General features: G+C 48.5%; 6 protein-coding genes across 6 annotated transcripts; 2 read left to right on the forward strand and 4 right to left on the reverse strand.

The window, feature by feature from the left end:
- The first annotated feature begins 376 nt into the window (after positions 1 to 376).
- On the forward strand, positions 377 to 1801 carry HD556DRAFT_1342931 (uncharacterized protein). The gene is made up of 3 exons (XM_041302159.1): positions 377 to 1171; positions 1322 to 1567; positions 1631 to 1801. Exons 1-3 carry the CDS (start codon positions 743 to 745, stop codon positions 1766 to 1768), a joined length of 813 nt encoding a protein of 270 aa, XP_041164351.1. The 5' UTR covers positions 377 to 742; the 3' UTR covers positions 1769 to 1801.
- Positions 1802 to 3653: 1852 nt separating this feature from the next.
- HD556DRAFT_1342940 (uncharacterized protein) lies at positions 3654 to 5407 on the reverse strand. Its single transcript, XM_041302160.1, has one exon. It carries the CDS (start codon positions 5309 to 5311, stop codon positions 3806 to 3808), a length of 1506 nt encoding a protein of 501 aa, XP_041164352.1. The 5' UTR covers positions 5312 to 5407; the 3' UTR covers positions 3654 to 3805.
- Positions 5408 to 6088: 681 nt separating this feature from the next.
- Positions 6089 to 7960, reverse strand: HD556DRAFT_1439220 (uncharacterized protein; the record flags this gene model as incomplete). Its single annotated transcript, XM_041305938.1, has 7 exons — positions 6089 to 6462; positions 6629 to 6777; positions 6829 to 6977; positions 7043 to 7302; positions 7449 to 7647; positions 7694 to 7770; positions 7870 to 7960. The coding sequence occupies 7 exons, from the start codon at positions 7958 to 7960 to the stop codon at positions 6089 to 6091; spliced, it is 1299 nt and encodes a 432-aa protein (XP_041164353.1).
- A 100-nt stretch (positions 7961 to 8060) lies between these two features.
- HD556DRAFT_1342957 (uncharacterized protein) lies at positions 8061 to 10269 on the forward strand. The gene is made up of 5 exons (XM_041302161.1): positions 8061 to 8309; positions 8370 to 8484; positions 8562 to 9269; positions 9321 to 10064; positions 10131 to 10269. The coding sequence occupies exons 2-5, from the start codon at positions 8389 to 8391 to the stop codon at positions 10164 to 10166; spliced, it is 1584 nt and encodes a 527-aa protein (XP_041164354.1). The 5' UTR covers positions 8061 to 8309; positions 8370 to 8388; the 3' UTR covers positions 10167 to 10269.
- A 243-nt stretch (positions 10270 to 10512) lies between these two features.
- Positions 10513 to 13753, reverse strand: HD556DRAFT_1287085 (uncharacterized protein). The gene is made up of 2 exons (XM_041299346.1): positions 13286 to 13753; positions 10513 to 13232 (listed from the first exon to the last, which is right to left on the reverse strand). Exons 1-2 carry the CDS (start codon positions 13730 to 13732, stop codon positions 10734 to 10736), a joined length of 2946 nt encoding a protein of 981 aa, XP_041164355.1. The 5' UTR covers positions 13733 to 13753; the 3' UTR covers positions 10513 to 10733.
- Positions 13517 to 16307, reverse strand: HD556DRAFT_1030962 (uncharacterized protein). Its single transcript, XM_041295937.1, has 12 exons — positions 15945 to 16307; positions 15838 to 15891; positions 15418 to 15788; positions 15345 to 15369; positions 15151 to 15239; positions 15015 to 15101; positions 14923 to 14967; positions 14845 to 14865; positions 14548 to 14795; positions 14304 to 14489; positions 14157 to 14248; positions 13517 to 14105 (listed from the first exon to the last, which is right to left on the reverse strand). Exons 1-12 carry the CDS (start codon positions 16112 to 16114, stop codon positions 13814 to 13816), a joined length of 1680 nt encoding a protein of 559 aa, XP_041164356.1. The 5' UTR covers positions 16115 to 16307; the 3' UTR covers positions 13517 to 13813.
- Between the last annotated feature and the right edge of the window lie 980 nt (positions 16308 to 17287).

Raw genomic sequence — 17287 nt, forward strand, 5'->3', positions numbered from 1 at the left:
CCGATGGGGGTTGCTGTATATGAGTTACGATGTTGGCGGGTGCTGGCTGGCATGCTACCACAATCTTTGGTGGTCCCTCATGAGTGTGCACAAAGATGGCTACGTTTGGTTTCAATGCTTCTGTTTCCGTGGGTTCTGGAGTGGAAATCATGATGGAGATATCATAGGTGAACAGCAGCCGTGATCTCCCGAGGGTAGCTATGCACGTACTTCAGGAAGAGCGTATCGGCATGCGTGCCTCCCACTGCCCACCACTGTCTCTAAAGATTTTAACTTTGATGCTGTAAACTCTGCCTTAAACGCTGGGTTTGAATGTATTAGTAATAATATATGATTTCATAAGCCAGGGACTTGAAATTTGCTTTTTTCTTTCTCGACCAGCTCAAAGGCCACGAATGCTCATCACGTACAGGCTGCGTCATGCATCCACATTTCTGAGCGGGCTAAGGTCTGAGTATTTTAATCCCTCTCGATCGGCTCTAGCAGAGCCCAGCTGTAATCAGCTGCGTGACGTACCAGAAAAGCAGCTTCATTTTCATATCCCAAGATCCTGTTCCAGCAGAGGAGGGCGAGAATGAAAGCTTTGAAAGCGTTGCAGGGATTGTGCAAACTTTTTCCATCGTGCAGCAGTCCTATCGCGCGTGCGCCCGTCAAAATGGCGCTCAGGGACGTAGAGAAATCCAAGCTAGATGCTTAGTCCCCGGGCTTTGTTGCGGTGCATTCCTCATCCAAGTCGCTAAGCATGTACTTTTGCTACCCTTGGGATCTACTCCCGAGTCCTGGTGCACATGCAAACTGCAGTCGAGGTATCTCCTACAGTGCCTCCTCTACCGACGAGGGTCTCCGCTTGCTGCAAGCATATCATACGCCGAGTTTCGTGAACATCTTGCGGCTGGAGATGACCCAACGCTACCATGTTAGCTCTCTCACTCTCCTTGCGTATGAGGGATATACACGATGGCACTGGTTTGTCCTTGAGTTCACTTCGTGGCTCGCGTATCCTTCGTGGATCGTGAAACTCGATTCAGACTACTCTTGGGCTGGTTCCATTATCAATTTTTTGCTTCTCGAACTCCTTTGTGGAGGGTCATCTTCCCGATGTCGAGGGTTTATGCTTGGGTCCGAACTGGTTGAAAGGAACGTAGTGGAAAGGATAGGAGTGATCTATGTGGTATGCAATATTCTTTCTAGTTTGACCTCCCGCTTTTACGTGGCAAAGATAATGTGTTATTTTCTTGTATTTGTAGCCACCACGTTTCTTTATTGAAGCTCTTCGTAATCGCTAGAAAGCTTCAAGTTCTTACCATTGCATCTCATTAAGAATCATGCTGAATCAGTGAACTCAACCCGAGACACAACATTGGGTGGACACCAGTTGTATATATCGCCTGGAAGACATGGAAGGCGTTCCGCGCACACAATTATTTACTTCTCGACATGTGACCTCGCCATCCCATACTCTACCTTGGTCGAGCAAGCTTTTGACTCCCAGCTCGATGGAACTCCTATACCAAAATTATCACCGCCTATCAAGATTACAGGGGCGATATTCCACAATCGTATCTTCGTGAGTCATCATGTTGATCATTGACACGACGAAGGCTCTCTTAATAATCCTAATGTCACGCAGCTATCTTCACTGTTTAATATTCTGCAGACGACGGTCATCTCACGTCCAGACTATAGTCAGGGAATGTTCTCTTTCTTGAGTGCTATGAATAACGTGCACACAGACGAATACGGCGGAAGCTTCGAGAACATTCGTTGAGTCTCGAGGTTGTGGATGGCATCTATGACTATGCTTGAAAATATACTACTCTTCTGAAGTATTTTCATGTTCTTTGCTTGATCTGACTGATGTGTCGAAGATATCGTCGGTATTCTTGTCGAGCACAGAGTCTACTCTCCCGACATCTCCAGAGGTGCTAGCCACCCAAAAGCCATCATCAAAGTCAGCCCAACTTAGTAGGCACCGTTTTCACAGGCAGTCAAACAAGCTGCCGGAGACAACCTTACTGCTGAGGCTGTCGGCTCTATTACCGATACCGAGGAGATTCTTGACAAAAGTCAAGCCGATGTCGTCGGGATTGTGATTGTTGGGGCGTGAGTACATTCTTCACCAGATAAGCTAACTCATGATCGACATCTTCCGGTGTACAATTGGCGGATTTGCCTCAGACTGGTGTCGCTATTAGGCTAGAGAATAGATCGGGCTATGGACGTGTGGGTCGCGTTCAACTGCCGACTACAATGACTCGGAGTTCTGAAAAATAACAAGAATGCCGCTCGCAGCTTGAATTTAGGACACACGAAGACGTTCGGTCACAGATATATATTCCATTAGTCGAACTACAAAAGCAAATGTTGCATTGAGCCTTCTAAATTGACAAAAGGCTCTCCACCCTGCTAGCTGATAGGATCCGCGGCGCCAGGATTACTAAAAGCCATGTACTTGTGGGGGCTTATCTAGTCCCCATATGCCAAGCTGGCTCTAAACAGTGATCTACAAATACGGAAAGTCGAGCCACTCGAGTTCGATCAGGTGATCATTAACAATCACACAAGCCTTCGGCCCGGTAACACGTCTATCACTGACGAATACATAACGTAGGGCTCCGATGGCGAAGGTCGTATTTTCTCGCCATTTGTACAACCTTCCACGACCTTCCAGGAGGCCACAAATAGCTGACGCAGCGGTCCAAGTTGATGAGTCACCACTGCTCTTTCCCGCCACGACATCGGTGACACACAATAACCAACTGCCGAGCGGCCCATGCATGCGCAGTTTCCTCAGGATGTTCCTGTGTATATATAAGACCTTGTTCAAGCCGGAACATGATCAGCAGTCTCACTCGTCCAGTCATCTACCAAGTCTTCTCTAGCTACCCGCTTCCCTTGCCATATCAGTGATGTCGTCATCTTCAGGACTCTACATCCCTGTACACCGACGGGCACCTTCACCGAGTTCAGCCAGCTCATCAAGCGTCTCTTCTTCACCAGCGCACTCATTGTCACCTTTACCTCATGATAGTCGTGAGTATCCCCTTGAGCTGTAAATACCTAACACTGGCCACGTCACACAGTGCTTATCTACACGCCTTCAGACTTGCTACAATTAGCATCATCACCTCTGTCAAAGTTGTCGAATGAGGAATTGAGTGCCTTGCGAGCTGCAGCACCAGAGATCGTGCAGAGCCGCAGGCAGCGCAGATCACGCGAATGGCACATGAACCATAGCCCGTCCTGGCCCGGGAAGCCCCACAGACGTTCTCAATTCCCCTCGCGCTCATATCCAAACACTTCTGAATCAGAGGGGGAGGGACATGGATACATGAAGTAGCTTGTTGTAGCAAGACATATACCCCTCCGAGTCCACCAACTTCATCACTCGTCATTCACAGCATACCCCAAGATCAGTGACAATCACATACACCCCTCATCAGTCCTTATGTAAATGGAGACAAAGGAACTACATTTCCTTCGCCACCTTGGTATCAATCCCCTTATGTATACATTCATCTATTGTCTTCACTCTATCAGGACATTCAATGCCAACGTGTTTAATTAGAAGGGACTATAGTAGGCCAGTATCAGTAGTGAAGGTCTCAGTTTTCATGTAGTAGTGGCAACAGATGTATCGTATTTCACCAGTACCCAGATGAAGTTTTACCATTCAGAGTGTCTTGAGTATGAACTCATCGGAGCATCGGAATATAGCATGGATCGACAAAACTAGGGAGCTGCATATAAGGTGAAAATATTCCCAACCTCGTTGACTTCCATGCGGACGACCATCCTTGACTTTCTACCCAGACAGTGTTCGAAGCCGACGCTCTCTTTTCGACTCTCGATCTTTGGTGAAAAAATTTACTGCACGGTGATACCCCTCCTTGAACGTCTCGTCAATGTTGTAAACCGGGTTTGCAACCAAGGTACCATAATCGTCTTCTTCGTCTCCGCTGTCCCCCTCTCCGTCTTCGCCAGCAAAGAGGAAAATCGGTGTGGGAGCTTTCAGGGTGAACGGTTCCAGTAGTTCTTTTGGCGGTAAAGAGTCTTCATCTACGAACCCAGACAGAGGTATCGACGGCGAAAGCGGCGCTGCCTGCCGGAGGGCTTGGTCGCGCTGTACGAGACCAATGAGTAGCTCCCAGCGAGCGTACCAGTTCAGCTCCCAGGTGCGAATAGCCTCCCATGTACACGGCGGAGATCTTTTTGGAGTTCTAGGCGATAGACATTCTTGATGAGACCCGTTGTCAAGCGTTTGTTTCTCGAAGGGTGGTTCATCGTCAGCAACAAGGGTTACATCCCCATCACCGCATGTCGATGAACCAGTCGACGACTGCAAGCTTCCTGAAGACGCAGAACCTTGTATCTGGTCGGAAATATTGGTTGCCCTTTGATACATGTCGAACACGTAGAGCGTCTTGTGAATGGTCCACAGCGGAAACCTGAAGAAGCACCGGTCGACATTGGCAGAGTATGGATCACGAAGCGCAGAGATATCGCCCACACGAGGGTAGATCGGCGCGTTCGAGTCCTGGACAAAGTCTCTCGATGCATACCCCTCAAAGTCACGCTCCAAGCCAGATAGAGGCACGCGGATTTGCGATGGCAGCCCAGAGACTTCCTGACTATCCATGAGCGTGATGCCAGTATATGCGCCTCCAGGGTCTTGTGCGCATATAGTGTGGTCTATTCGCCGTTTCACTTCTTTGGCCTGCCATTCCAACCATTCGTCATGGCGCGCTGTCCAGAAAGACTTTTGATGCAACAAAGCACTCCGTGAAAATCCGCGGTGAGGGTAGTTCAGACGCTGCGAGTGGGGACGTGAGACAGGAGTTGGATTTTGCACCTTTGTTTCTTGTGGAAGCGTCGCATGGCGAACAGGTTCTGGTGCCAATGGCTCCATGGTGACTGTCTGAAGTGAAGGTGGGAATGGAACGCATTGGAGCTCGTCTTCGAAGTCTGTCTGGTAATTGGTGCTGTGGTCATTCACGTGGAGGATTGGTAGACCGATGAGAGGCTCGTCGTCGCTGTCCTCCTCCTCCCTAAATTTCGCAAGTGCCGGGCCGCTACGGAAGAGGTTGCGTGCCCACTTGACCCTTGAAATCGGCAGTTCTGCGTCTGCATCTGATTCAGAGCAACCGACAGCGCCGCCTTCTTCATGAAAGAAGTCAAGTCTACTAGGAGAGCGTGGCGGAGAGATCAAAACATCTGGCTCTTCCGAGGATAGAGAAATATCTGTGTATGGTTCGTGTCTCGCGTCCGCTAGAAGGTCCGAGGCATCGTGCACGCCAGTGAAATAAGGCATTACTATGTAGCAATTAGGTATGATGATAACAATAGACGCGCGGGGATGGCGGAAAATAGCAGATGTGACGATAGCCTTCGGTTGCGTGATGTTAGCAGTTAGGCTAGCGAAGAAGTGCGATGTCATTCATTTACAGGAACGCGTCGGTAGCAAATAGACATCAACAGACGCGCGGGTCAATACGGTCACATGACAGGCGCGTTCTGGAGTAGCTGCCAATCATGTACTCTAATTTATGCTAGGCTGAAGTCTCTGCATCTGGTTTTCTCAGAGCGGTTACCGACTATGCAAACCACGCAGTAGCAGAAGATCACCAAAGACAGAAATTCGCAGGAGGCGGACAAGAAGCGCTTGGGTGAGAACACCGTTGCTGTAAAGGTTGAAACTAACCAGTGCAAGGTGAGCTGCTTGCCGGTACGTTGTCATGATCGTCGCGATGTAATTGTTGAATGATGCCTCGCAGTAATGGCAAGGAAAAAATAGGAGGTCCGAGAAGCCGAGACGTTGATTGCTGTTTTGAAACACCAACTCGCATCCATTCAACTTGCTAATCTGTCGAGGAAGAGGTAGGGAAGTATCGTGCTTTAACGGACAATCTAAGATGAGGTGGATTATTTCCCTTCCTGATGCTCGTCGCTGATGTTACTTTTGGCCCAAACAGAGCTCAAATGCCTGCGAAACACGTTTCACAACTAGTGTCCAATTGTGAGCAGCCCAACCCGTACCGACTATAGTCAAAATCCTGACAGTCAAGAGCCCGCGTACCAATCAGGTCAGTCATATAGACACGCTAGGAACATCTGTTGAATCATCGTTGTCTTCAAACACTATGCGTGTTCGCTTCTTGGTTCGAACAGAATCCGCATCTTTCTCTTCCTCTACTTCTTCGTTCTGGCTTTCATGGACCTCATCGTCGTCCATCTTCAGCCCCACTTCTCCACTGCGCACCAACCCAACTTTCACTTTCCTCATCTTGTCCCTACGCTCAGAGGAGGGTGCTGCATAGCCAGCAAGGCAAGAGACCAAGCCTGGCTTCCCTCCTTCACCAAAATCGGGCGCTGGGATGACTTGGGTAATCGTCTGAGTCTCAACGCTGTGCACTTCGATTGTGCCATTTGGCAGAAGTGTTGTTAGGTAAGGATAGTCGAGACCTAGGCAGGTTCATCCACGGTAATCAGTCTTAGAACTTGAAAACAAATGCGAAATGATAAATAAAATGAAAGTAACTTATGCACCACTGAGAAAGTCGAAAGGTGGTGGAGAATTAGCGAATTCGAGCTAGCAACACGGAAGAGATCCACATAAGATATCACTCACACACAGACACTGGATACGATGGCCACTCAAGTGTTCCACGTACGGGATCACCATCGCCCGTGACGAACAGACCAAGTGTGCTCCCGCCCGTCCAGCTCAGTAAAAGGAACTCAGATGGAGATATGACAACGATATGTGGTTTAATCGTACTGTTAGCTGAGTCAGTAAGAGTCAGTAAGGTAATATCCTATTCCACTTACCCCGCCGTAACCTCGACTTGTGTCACTGGAAGCAATTCAAACATTTGGGCAGTTACAAGATCAATTACACTGTAAATGTCTGCGGTCGCAATGCACAGGTGGCGCCCGGAACGCCGAGCACGGAGGGATCCAGGTCGGAAAGGGATTTCCTAAGGAGGAACAAACGGACATCAGCTTATAAGCAAAAAAGATGGGAGTGTGAAGGAACACCAACCCTGGTGAATATCAACTTCTCCTCGCCCAAACTATACATGGCAATAGTACTGCGCTTTATAACACAGAGGTCGATGGCATCAACTTTCCCTCGCTCAGTAGGAAAATTTGCTGATGTGGAAGTGGCTCTAGTGGTAAGCGAGGTCGCGGCGGGGCGCTGAAGGTGGTTGTGGTCGACTGCGAGAGCCTCAACATTGCGGATGGGTTTAGCGTTTGGAACAAGATCAAGCGAAGGGAGGGTGTATATATGGAATTGACGGTCTGAAGAAGTATGTTAGTACATGCTTAGCGATTGAATATGTAGATATCAGAAGAAAGTAAGGTGTGGTGCGAACAGCATCTCAAATTTTCACAACACAATCAGCTACACCCTGGATCAAGCACTCACAGATATGAGGATAACGCACCACATAATATCAGCGCCCTCGCGATGCAAGGTACGAGGATGAGCTCGTCGATCTGCTTGCCCGAAGGATGGCTCTGTTGCGAGAGCAGAGCGTAAGCGTCCAGCTGGGCTAGGTTAGCATGGTATCGCAGACTTGAGTTGGGAAAGAGGAGAAAAAGAGGCGAGTAATCTAAGAGTGGAATATATGAAAATGATAAAATCTATAGAGCGATGAATGAGAAGGATGTTGCAAACGTTGGTACCGACCTTGGTGGGATCCGCATCTGGCTGAAGGGCGTAGCGCAGGAGCTCGCCATTCGAGCAGCCAACGTATATTTCGGACCCTGTACCTGGTGTTAGCACTGGTTCTTGAATGATTCGGGGAGACTAAGGAGGTAATGAAAGAAAATGGTCGTCTAAGTGACCCATGGTCGTTCACGCACCAAAGGCCTGCGCACAAGTAACAGTCCCTGCAATGATTCTAGGGATGAGCGGTTGGAGGAGGTATGGCGGGACTTCAAGTGAATTGACCATGCCGCTGAAGCACTGATTTACTAGCCTGAGCTAGTCAAATGCTAATTACCAGTACTCAGCTGATGAACGAAGTTGATTGATTGGTTGACTACGCCGCCACCTTTTATAATCACACCTTTGATCAGTCACATGGTGACTGGCAACTCTTCATTGCATTTGTCGATGTAAGTTACTGCCGCTTTGTGATCAAGTCAGTCTATAGTCACCATTGAGCCGCTGCAGTTTTTATCCGCGATATCTTTGTTCTTTCGTTTCTTGGTCGTACCAATATTTAAGCAGAGCGGTCTCGACGTGATAGAGATGTTTTCCAGGCTACTACTCGAGTTCGCTATTGACGACTTAAATTCTGGTCAGTTCTTCGTCCCATAACCAGTGCCGATAATGCTGACACCGAGTCTCAACTTACAAGACAGTGGACAAAGCTGAAAATGAAAGCCAAAGCAGAGTTACTGTCCCTTCCTGTAGAACTCCTCACTTACATTCTGAGCTTCCTTCCTTGGCGAGATATCCTTCGTTGTACAACTGTGAGTTACTATTAACTTTCTAATCGCTGTCGATCCATCGTCTTAAATGGACTCCGATACTGACGATCGTCTGGTAGTTATGCAAGGCCCTTCGCCAGACATACATCATATCCGAGTCATCCTCTGAGCTTCAGTACGCCATTGAACTCGGTAGTCAACGACTACTTCCTGTTTCCAACAATCACATCCATGTTGCAAAGCGCCTACAACTCCTAAGGGAAAATGCTAGCGCATGGTTCAAATTTGATCTCCATTCTTTCGAAACAATCTCCATACCGGAAAAATTCCATAGGCTCACAGCAACGTATGTCACTAATGGGCATGCTTGTTTCTGGAACCCAAGCATAGATTCTGTTAGAATCTTTCCAATACTACCTAAATCCTCACAAGAAACCATCGAACGTGATTTCTTTCCAGGTTCGCTTTGTGCTGTTTCCAACATCAGCGACATCGATGTTTTCATGGACCCAGCACAAAATCTACTCGCCATCTCCTATGCCATTAGTGGTGATAATTATCCATATGACGAGGAGTCCTATATCGAGCTTCTTACCCTGGATGGAGATGGTGTCCACCCGCAAGCTGCTGGACGGACATTGTTTATGTCCGACTTGTGGCTGCCAGGAAGACGTGAGAACTTTGTAACATGGTGTTCGAAACTCGAAGGTTTTGAGAAGTATATCGCTTTCCTTCGCTTCGCACCACTGTTTGATGGTACAGGCTCATCAGTCTACTCCAAGTGGTGCTTACATATTTGGGACTGGCAACACTCGACTTCGTCCAATGTGAGTATCAGCCAGAATTAGCTGAAAGACTTGACAGTTGACTCGATTTAGAGCATACTCAGTGGCTCAACTATACTAGATCTAGATTCCGACAGGTCAATCGACTTTTGCTTCCTCGGAAACGATAGACTTTTGATTATCAGCGACAATTTAGAGCTCTATTCAATTGAGGACATGTCTCGGTCACCGCAGTTGCTGGCGCGCTTCTTGTTGCCTGCATCACTGTTCGGACTAAAGTGCTGTACTCCGACGAGCGATATTGCATATAGCTCACACCCGAAGATACAAGCTCAGCAAGTAACATGGGTCTCAGACCCCAAGTATCGAGTACTCTCTCTTGTTTCACATTCTTCAGGTCTCGACTTCGTTATTTCCACCACGATTTTCTTCGATGGCTTTTCTGACTCGGAAGGAATGTCGCCAATAATACCGTGGATATATTGGGGTCCTTCAAATGTTCGTATTTTTCGGCACGATTTTCCATGCAGACTTGGCGTCAGTGGGAATCGAGCTTTAAATGCATTCCCTGCAGCTGGCGCGACAAAACCGGTTGATTCAGAATACAGGCTACACATGATGGATTTCAGCCCATCAGCTGTTAGGCGTCACCAGCAAGGCCTAGGAAGACTGGTTAACGAACCATCCACAGTATACAACTGTGAGTCTGGGGAATACTTGACGACATTCCTGCCCTATGTCGAAGTCGTGTCGGACAGAACGTTCAGTTATGGCGAGTTCGTCGAGATATGGCTCGATCAAGACAAGATTTATTTGTTCAAAGAAAATATAGACACTGTAGGTTCCTATCATTTTCCAAGGAAGTGCGACATACTCATTGTTTATCCCTCATTATTTCTCTAGGATAATATGGATCAGCTTGAAGTCATCGAGATGTAAGAGTAAACGCTGTATGATGTAGCTGGATCGTCGATTTTCAACTTACTTAGAGTCTAGACTCGGAGACCTCTTGCTGCGCAATACTATCACTTGTATTCCCAGGTCATTTATCAGTTGAGATCCGCTGCCCTTGCTCATCAGGAGCCTTCCTTATACCTGCTCCACGCACTGGCAATACCATGAATTTGAGGTTGTCCTTCGCACTGCTTTCTTCACATGTTCTGCCCTGCTAGGCAGACGCTTCAAGGTATCCTCCCCAATTCAGACTAGTTGAAATAATAAACATGTCAAAGCCACCGTGATCAACGCAGTGACAGCACATGTATCCAGGGCAGTGCTCTTAGCAGCCAACGTTTGTTGCAACCCGAACGTTTGTTGCAACCCGTTCAACAGATACGTGCGGATCTCCCCTGAGGCCTGAGTACCGAATCCTTGCCACCTTTGCAACCGATACGTTCTGATCTCCCCCGAGCATCGAGTTCTCGTGGTAATAAAAAGCCGTACACCTTAATTACATCAACCAGAGTGATTGATCCAAGGAACTCAATCCAATACAATATATCGACTTTAATTCCTCACCCTCCCGAAAACCCTCCCAATCTCCTCCCCAACCCTCCCAACTCCAACGCCAACACCAACCAAAACACCCACATCAACAGCCCAAAGCCCAAAACCAGCACCCAAATACCTAGGCGCAAAGATCTTCCACACCATCAAATGCCTCCTCAATACCGCTGCGCACGCAGCTGCCCCAAACGCCAACACCGCGAAATACAATGATATCGCTAGTGCAGCTCTTAGTGCGTTTGGGCGGGGGCGAGATGGTGAGAGGGGTATGGGAGGGAGGTTCCAAAGTACGATCAGCGGCACCGCCAGCGCTCCAAGGAAAAAAGATCCAAAAGTATTGATAGCAATGGAGACGTGTGAAAAGGGGAAGGAAAGCGTCTTTCCGAGGATAAATGCGCTTTTCCACTGGATGGATGAAAACGTCGATTGATGGCCTGTACTGTGATACATGTGCATCGCTAGGAGCGCTAGGGGTACGATTTCTGAGAATAAGAGGTCATGATTCGGATTAGTATCGGCGAGTTGGAGAGATGCATTGGGGGATGTGAACGCGTTATTTAGGCTGTGGACGTCCCGGACGCTGTCGATGATCTCTAGGTACGAGAGAAGAGCGATGGATGAGAGTCCAAGGACGATCTGTCCGGAAAGTTGAGTCATCAACCACATGATACTAAAAAAGATGAGCCAGAACATGAGATAAGGGGAGCCGAATGCGTTGGCAAAGCCTAAGACAGTAACTTCAGCCTTTTCCTGCGTAGATGCCTCACTCGTTTGGCTTTTTGAGATCGCAAGGCAAGCGGGCGACGTCCACCACACGGACAAACCCCCAATCAACATAGTAACAGCAGTAGTCCTCGCCAACACGGTCCTCGTCACCCTCAAAGTATCACCCATATCACCCAGGACCTGTGCAGAGTCTACCCATTCGAGCATCCAGAACATCGTGCCAGCAATCAAAGACGGCGCGAACAACAGCGGGATGAACGTTGCAGCGAGACCAGAGTCTGATTTCGAGATTTTGAGTATGCGCCGGACGACGAGGGGAACCGCGATAGCAACGGGGAAGGCGAGGAGGAGTGCTGTGAGTGGTGGGGCTGATGATGACTCAGAGGCATAAAAGGTAACGGTACAGTATGGGTGTTGTTCCTCCCTGCAGACGGTGCTCATAGCCATGAGGCGCACACATATAGCGAAAAGAGCGGAAAAGCCTAGTATGCGGAAGCGAAGCCGGGAAGTGGGAGCTGTGAAGCCTGTGATGACGGAGGGCACGATGGACGAGATGAGGAAAAAGAGTACAATGTGGTCTTCCCATACTGTAAATGAGTTTGATGCGAAACATAAGGTGTGCAGAATGAGGAAGATAGGGAGCGATTTGATGGCTTTCAAGGTGATCACGGGGCGGGTGGTGGCTATCATGACGAACGATGATACGATGGCGGCAGCGAAGAGGACGGTCTGGTGCATGGCAACACCGTCCAAATACTTGTGTAAGACAATGTGTGCCAGGTATCCTAGGGCAGATCCTACAGCAGAGGCGCTGAACGACCACCAGACTTTGTCGTCCACCCACTTTTCCCACTCGACATCCGCAACATCTCGGAGTTTGGAGTACAACGCCCAGCCGGCGACAATGCTCAAACCAATGACGGCCAATCCAGCGCCCATGAGGAAAACGTTGAACTGAGCCCAGAGAATACGACAAGCGGATAACGCCAAACGAGTAAAGTTATCAAGCGCAATGAGACGGTCATTCCCGTCCATAGCATGTACGCCATCCCAGGCGAGGGAAAAATCATGCCAGGCAGCATCAAGCTCCTTACCGGATGAACTAGATCGATAAGCATCAAGATAGCGCCTGATCTGAGCCGCGTTGAGTTCCATGGCTTTCTGCAAAGATGAACCATCGGAATCGCGATTGAAAAGTTCTGGAATGACGGTTCCGAGGTTATTGAATGGGATGGGAAGACCGAGGAGCAAGGAGATAGTTGGCACCAAGTCTATCTGCTGGACATGGCGATGGGGGACCGGAGTGTCTGGGAATGTGATCACCGGTAGAATGGCCTCTGGAATTGTGTGTTCCGGGAGGGAAAGAGGGACCTTGCTATAGATCCAGAGAGCTGACATTGTCTCTAGGATGTTGTCACCGCCGTGGTTACCCATCTTGTCCATTCCATGATCCCCAAGCATTATGAGGAGGGTGTCGTCATCCATGGCTGCAACGACATCGCGTAAAAGAGTGTTCATCTGCTCAAGTTTTTCTCTGAGGACGGGATGATCTGGACCGACTCTGTGACCTGCATGGTCGACCCCTAAACCGTGACCAATGGCAAAATGCCATGAGTTTTTATGATGTCGCATCAAGGGTAAAAGATTGTCGATGACGCCCTGGTCTACGGTGTGAAGGTCTTCGACGTTGAAGGAGTCAAAGGCAAAGGTCATGTTTGGCTGAAAACCATCTGGGAAAAGGGCGAGCCAAGTGTCATCGCCGGCGAAAGCGATCTTTCCTTTGGATTGTATCAGGGAAACGGAGGGAAAAAGAAGTCAGCACATACCTTTCTGCCCGCAGCATTTAGCTGATGGATGATAGAATCCTCATGGATGGAAGAGCCTCCAAAGTTTTCTCCTGCATCTACAAAGGTGGGTAGAGACCCTGTGGTGATGCCTTTGAGTCGCTGAAGAGTCGTGGTCGGCGGGTCAGAGTGCGCGTTAAATATGAATGATCTGTCGGGATGAGCGGCGGTCAATTCGCGTGGTAGAGTTAGAATGTTGTGATGGAAAGGTGAAGCAGGTTCTGGCGGGTGTTCCGCGATGAAATCAAAGCGTAGGGCGTCTATGACGAGCAGGACAGCCCTTTTGTGGGTAGCGAGTGAAGTGCAAGCATCTACACTTCTGTCGGGGAGTGCGAGTCGATTGAGGAGGAATCCCTTTGTGAATAGATAAATCCCAGCTAGGTGAATACATAGCACCCAAAACAAGATTCTAAATTCCCGAGATATCATTGCATTCAGAATTATTCAAGTTCGTCGAGTACAGTAACATTAATGTCCGACAGCGGGGTTTTTATAATTTCCCACCTAAGCTCAAAGACCCAACTCCGGACCCAGCTGATTCTTTTCGCTTACCAAGGCGCATGAGCGCAACACTGCCGGAATCTGCCTGGGTAGATCCTTGACCCACTTTCCTGTCGCAAGCACACTTTCAGACAAGTACCCACACCCCGCCCTGAGATTTGGGTCTCCCAACCTGTGACAACTTGAAGACCACCCGACAAGCACCAGCACAATGAGCGCCGTCACACCCACAGGGACCGAGGGTACCACAGTCGAGTTATGAAAACATTCAGTTAAAAATGCAATCACGAAAAATATCATCCTATCAGCTGTAGTGAATAACTTGACACTGATAGAGGAGAGTCAAACGTACCCCCACATGAGTAAAGCATACGGTAGGCTGTATATGATTGCAAGCGTCTCGAGACCGTGCTTGGGGTGCACCATGCTCTGCAGGTGTGCTTGCTAATCGAATACATTCATTGGAGATTACCACTACGCGAGTTGTAACAAGACGCACCACATTATCGACCATATCTGGACCTTGAGTGTAGCTTTGTCTCGCGATATTCACACCAAGCAGCATGCACCCAAAACTTGAGATCACAGAAACGTAGCTCGCAATCTGCGATAAAGAATGTCCTCCACCGTTATCTACGCTCTGAATCGCCAAAAAACCAACATTGACACTCAAGAGCACTGTCGCCTGACCATCGATGTGTCAGCATGATCCGCATATCGCAAACTTAACGGGAATGAGTTACGAGCAGATTGAAGTCCTGCATCTCGGCGTTCAGCTTTTGAACGAAGGTGCGCCAGTCGAGCTGATGAACTATGGAGTCGACGTAGAGTTTGTGAAGAGAGTGGACGTGCTCATAAGGAGCATTGAAGAGCAAGGGTGCAAGACATTTCATCATAACGGACCGCTTTTCGTAGGAGTCGCCGTGTACAGTCTGGTCTCGGGAGAGCCGCGCGCCTCGCTGCCCATGGTAGTTGAGGTATTGACAATGTCCTGGTGCAGGGAATTGGAGGATATCTTGAACCAGAATTAGGTCACGTACTAAAATGGTTCATCGTCCTCGCTAATAGTTACGTTGTCATGAATGTCGATTTACTGCGCGCGAAACACGACTGCTTACCGACGAGACATTTGTCATGTGCAGACTGAATCCAATTGTCCTCCACTTGGCACGCGATGAGTTTTACGATTTCGGGAGTTGGCGTGACTTACCATCTACATCTTTGATGAGGTCCAGAGTGTTCTTCAGGACATCCATGCTGAAAGCACAGACTGCCGACACTTCCGAAGTCATGCAATCTGGAACGAATTGAGTTCTCTTATGATGTCCCGATGGTAAAGAGCTCACCGCTTATCGCAAAACGAATGATCTGCTGCAATTGTCGAAGGACCTCAGAGTGGAGAGCACTTGCGTGCGGAAACAGGTCGATATGCTTCCTACTTGCGTGAGCAGTCACCATGCCTCGACTGATGCAGTCAGTACAATGCATTCTGGCAATGAAGCATACATTGAATGTACTCACAAACTGCTTTAGTGCGTACCAGTACTGAGCCTCCAACTCGATTTCTGCAAGCGTTCGTCAGACACGGTTAAGCACAGGTCCACAAAACTGACTCTTATGAGCAAGTTCAGTGACCCCACTGCATTCGCGCAGGATGTCGACGGCATCGAACTCCAGCAACCAGAACAGGCACCTGTTCTTATGGTGCACGAAATAATACTCTCCTATGATGGTTTCTCCGACATCCTTAGGTTCCAACACAAGGTCTACATTCGCCGGGAAAGAAGAATAGTGACAAGCATGACTATAAGCAAGCTTTGCAAGGTCCTCGATTGTCTCAGCAACTCCGTCGCGAGCGAGATCCGCCTGCGTTATAACGTGAATTTTCCTTGAACATCCGTCAAAAGTCACCACGCTCTCATAACAGTAATAGAGACGGCCTTCAGGATGAATGTAGGCTTGCCATCCAGGAGGAGCCGATACCCTAAAATGTATGCATGAGATACGAAAGTGGCAAAGTGAAAATGTGTTACTCGATAGGATCTATCGTCATGTGTGGGATGTTGAAGTTCCCGATGTCTCTCTGACTGTGTGTCAGTGGTCAGTCGGACATGGTCGATGATCTCCAGCGCCGACCTACATGATGTTGCCTGGTTTATATCTCTGTGCTTGTACTCCTTCGGCAGGCATGGGCCTGAGCTTCAGACGTCCATCGGAAGACCATATGACTTTCTGAACATCAGATCCATGGATCGGGATAGGCCGACTTGGTTGGTGGACTGTTGGAGGATGGAGGGATATTATTTGCATTGCAGTTTGTAAGAGGATCTCGAGAAGTCGTTATGTCCAAAGGAGACAGCAATTTTTGGGTATATATCTATAAAACTCAGCATCGGTTTTGGAGCCTCCATGATGCTGTATACTTCGATCGAGTTCCATATCTTGATTATCTCAAGCTGGATGCAGGAACCCTATCGTTTTATTGGTGGCGGTCTCTATACATAGTCAGTCGCACTAGCCCTATGGCAGTACTTACGGTACCGTATAAACGCCAAGGTGCAGATAAGACATGGACCTGCCACCGAAATCGGAAGTTCGGGCCACGTTGTGTCAATGTTTCAATGTTCAAGACGCAGCACTCCCTGCTCGACCCACATAGTTAGTCAGGTTCGTATGGTGTGTACAACCCCGAAGAAATGGACTCGGATGTCGACAACGAAACATACAATGGCAAGCTCCATACATCTCGATCAACCATTCTCTGGCAGTGTATTCCTGTGCAATCTGGTGGCATACACCTAGCCGCGGTGACGAGGACCTGCCGCCGGACTTCTTTTGGCGGCCTGGACATGACCACATCAGATATTACTCGTGAGCACTATCATGATTACAGCCCCAACTGCCAATGTCAGGAGTGCTGTGCAAAATTCTGGACTAGATGATCCTTATAGTCTTTTGTTCGACGAGTTGTTGGTGAAGATTGCTGATACTGTCTGTGACTGTTTCAAGGCGTGCGTAACTGCATCCAATTTCCTGTCTTTGAGGAGTGGCGACTAGCTCGGGAGTAGGGGGTTCGAGGTCTGGTACCTCATCACCATGATCAATAGAGAAGCGAGTGAGTTATTATATCCAGACGCCAGTACAAAACCGAGTATTTACTATACAGTGCACAAGTGACACCTGAGACGATTTGATCTTTGAGTGTTAGTTGTTCAAACATTCAATTCTCGTGACATTGAGATCATGACGGAGATTTAAAAATAGTGGCCGATTTGGTCACGCGTCACGTCAATATTTCAATGCTCATATGTGGCATGATTTGAAGCTCTTGAAGGCTGCTGCTGCCCCATCTGATCTCACGCCAGCCTTAGTCAACTCTCTAAGCAATTAACAAATATTACGATTGCCCGGTTCAATGTCCCCTGCACGATGAGTAAGTGTTAATCCGCCTTGGTTGATAAGTTGAGCGAGAAGACATCGATA

The sequence above is a fragment of the Suillus plorans genome (assembly GCF_016647745.1).
Source record: "Suillus plorans strain S12 chromosome Unknown HD556scaffold_9, whole genome shotgun sequence".
Taxonomy (NCBI): domain Eukaryota; kingdom Fungi; phylum Basidiomycota; class Agaricomycetes; order Boletales; family Suillaceae; genus Suillus; species Suillus plorans.

Excerpts from the sequence above, each read along its gene's own strand:
- HD556DRAFT_1342940 (XM_041302160.1), bottom strand. The coding sequence starts at position 5,311 with ATGCCTTATTTCACTGGCGTGCACGATGCCTCGGACCTTCTAGCGGAC.
- HD556DRAFT_1030962 (XM_041295937.1), bottom strand. The coding sequence starts at position 16,114 with ATGCAAATAATATCCCTCCATCCTCCAACAGTCCACCAACCAAGTCGG. Across the intron at positions 15,240-15,344 it reads GAGTTGGAGGCTCAGTACTG|GAAGCATATCGACCTGTTTC; the intron begins GTACGCACTAAA and ends TCACGCAAGTAG. Across the intron at positions 14,968-15,014 it reads CCTCATCAAAGATGTAGATG|TGGAGGACAATTGGATTCAG; the intron begins GTAAGTCACGCC and ends TCGCGTGCCAAG.
- HD556DRAFT_1342957 (XM_041302161.1), top strand. The coding sequence starts at position 8,389 with ATGAAAGCCAAAGCAGAGTTACTGTCCCTTCCTGTAGAACTCCTCACT. Across the intron at positions 8,485-8,561 it reads ATATCCTTCGTTGTACAACT|TTATGCAAGGCCCTTCGCCA; the intron begins GTGAGTTACTAT and ends ATCGTCTGGTAG. Across the intron at positions 10,065-10,130 it reads TCAAAGAAAATATAGACACT|GATAATATGGATCAGCTTGA; the intron begins GTAGGTTCCTAT and ends TTATTTCTCTAG.
- HD556DRAFT_1287085 (XM_041299346.1), bottom strand. The coding sequence starts at position 13,732 with ATGATATCTCGGGAATTTAGAATCTTGTTTTGGGTGCTATGTATTCAC. Across the intron at positions 13,233-13,285 it reads TAAATGCTGCGGGCAGAAAG|ATCGCTTTCGCCGGCGATGA; the intron begins GTATGTGCTGAC and ends TCCAAAGGAAAG.
- HD556DRAFT_1342931 (XM_041302159.1), top strand. The coding sequence starts at position 743 with ATGTACTTTTGCTACCCTTGGGATCTACTCCCGAGTCCTGGTGCACAT. Across the intron at positions 1,172-1,321 it reads GGATAGGAGTGATCTATGTG|AATCATGCTGAATCAGTGAA; the intron begins GTATGCAATATT and ends CATCTCATTAAG. Across the intron at positions 1,568-1,630 it reads TATTCCACAATCGTATCTTC|CTATCTTCACTGTTTAATAT; the intron begins GTGAGTCATCAT and ends AATGTCACGCAG.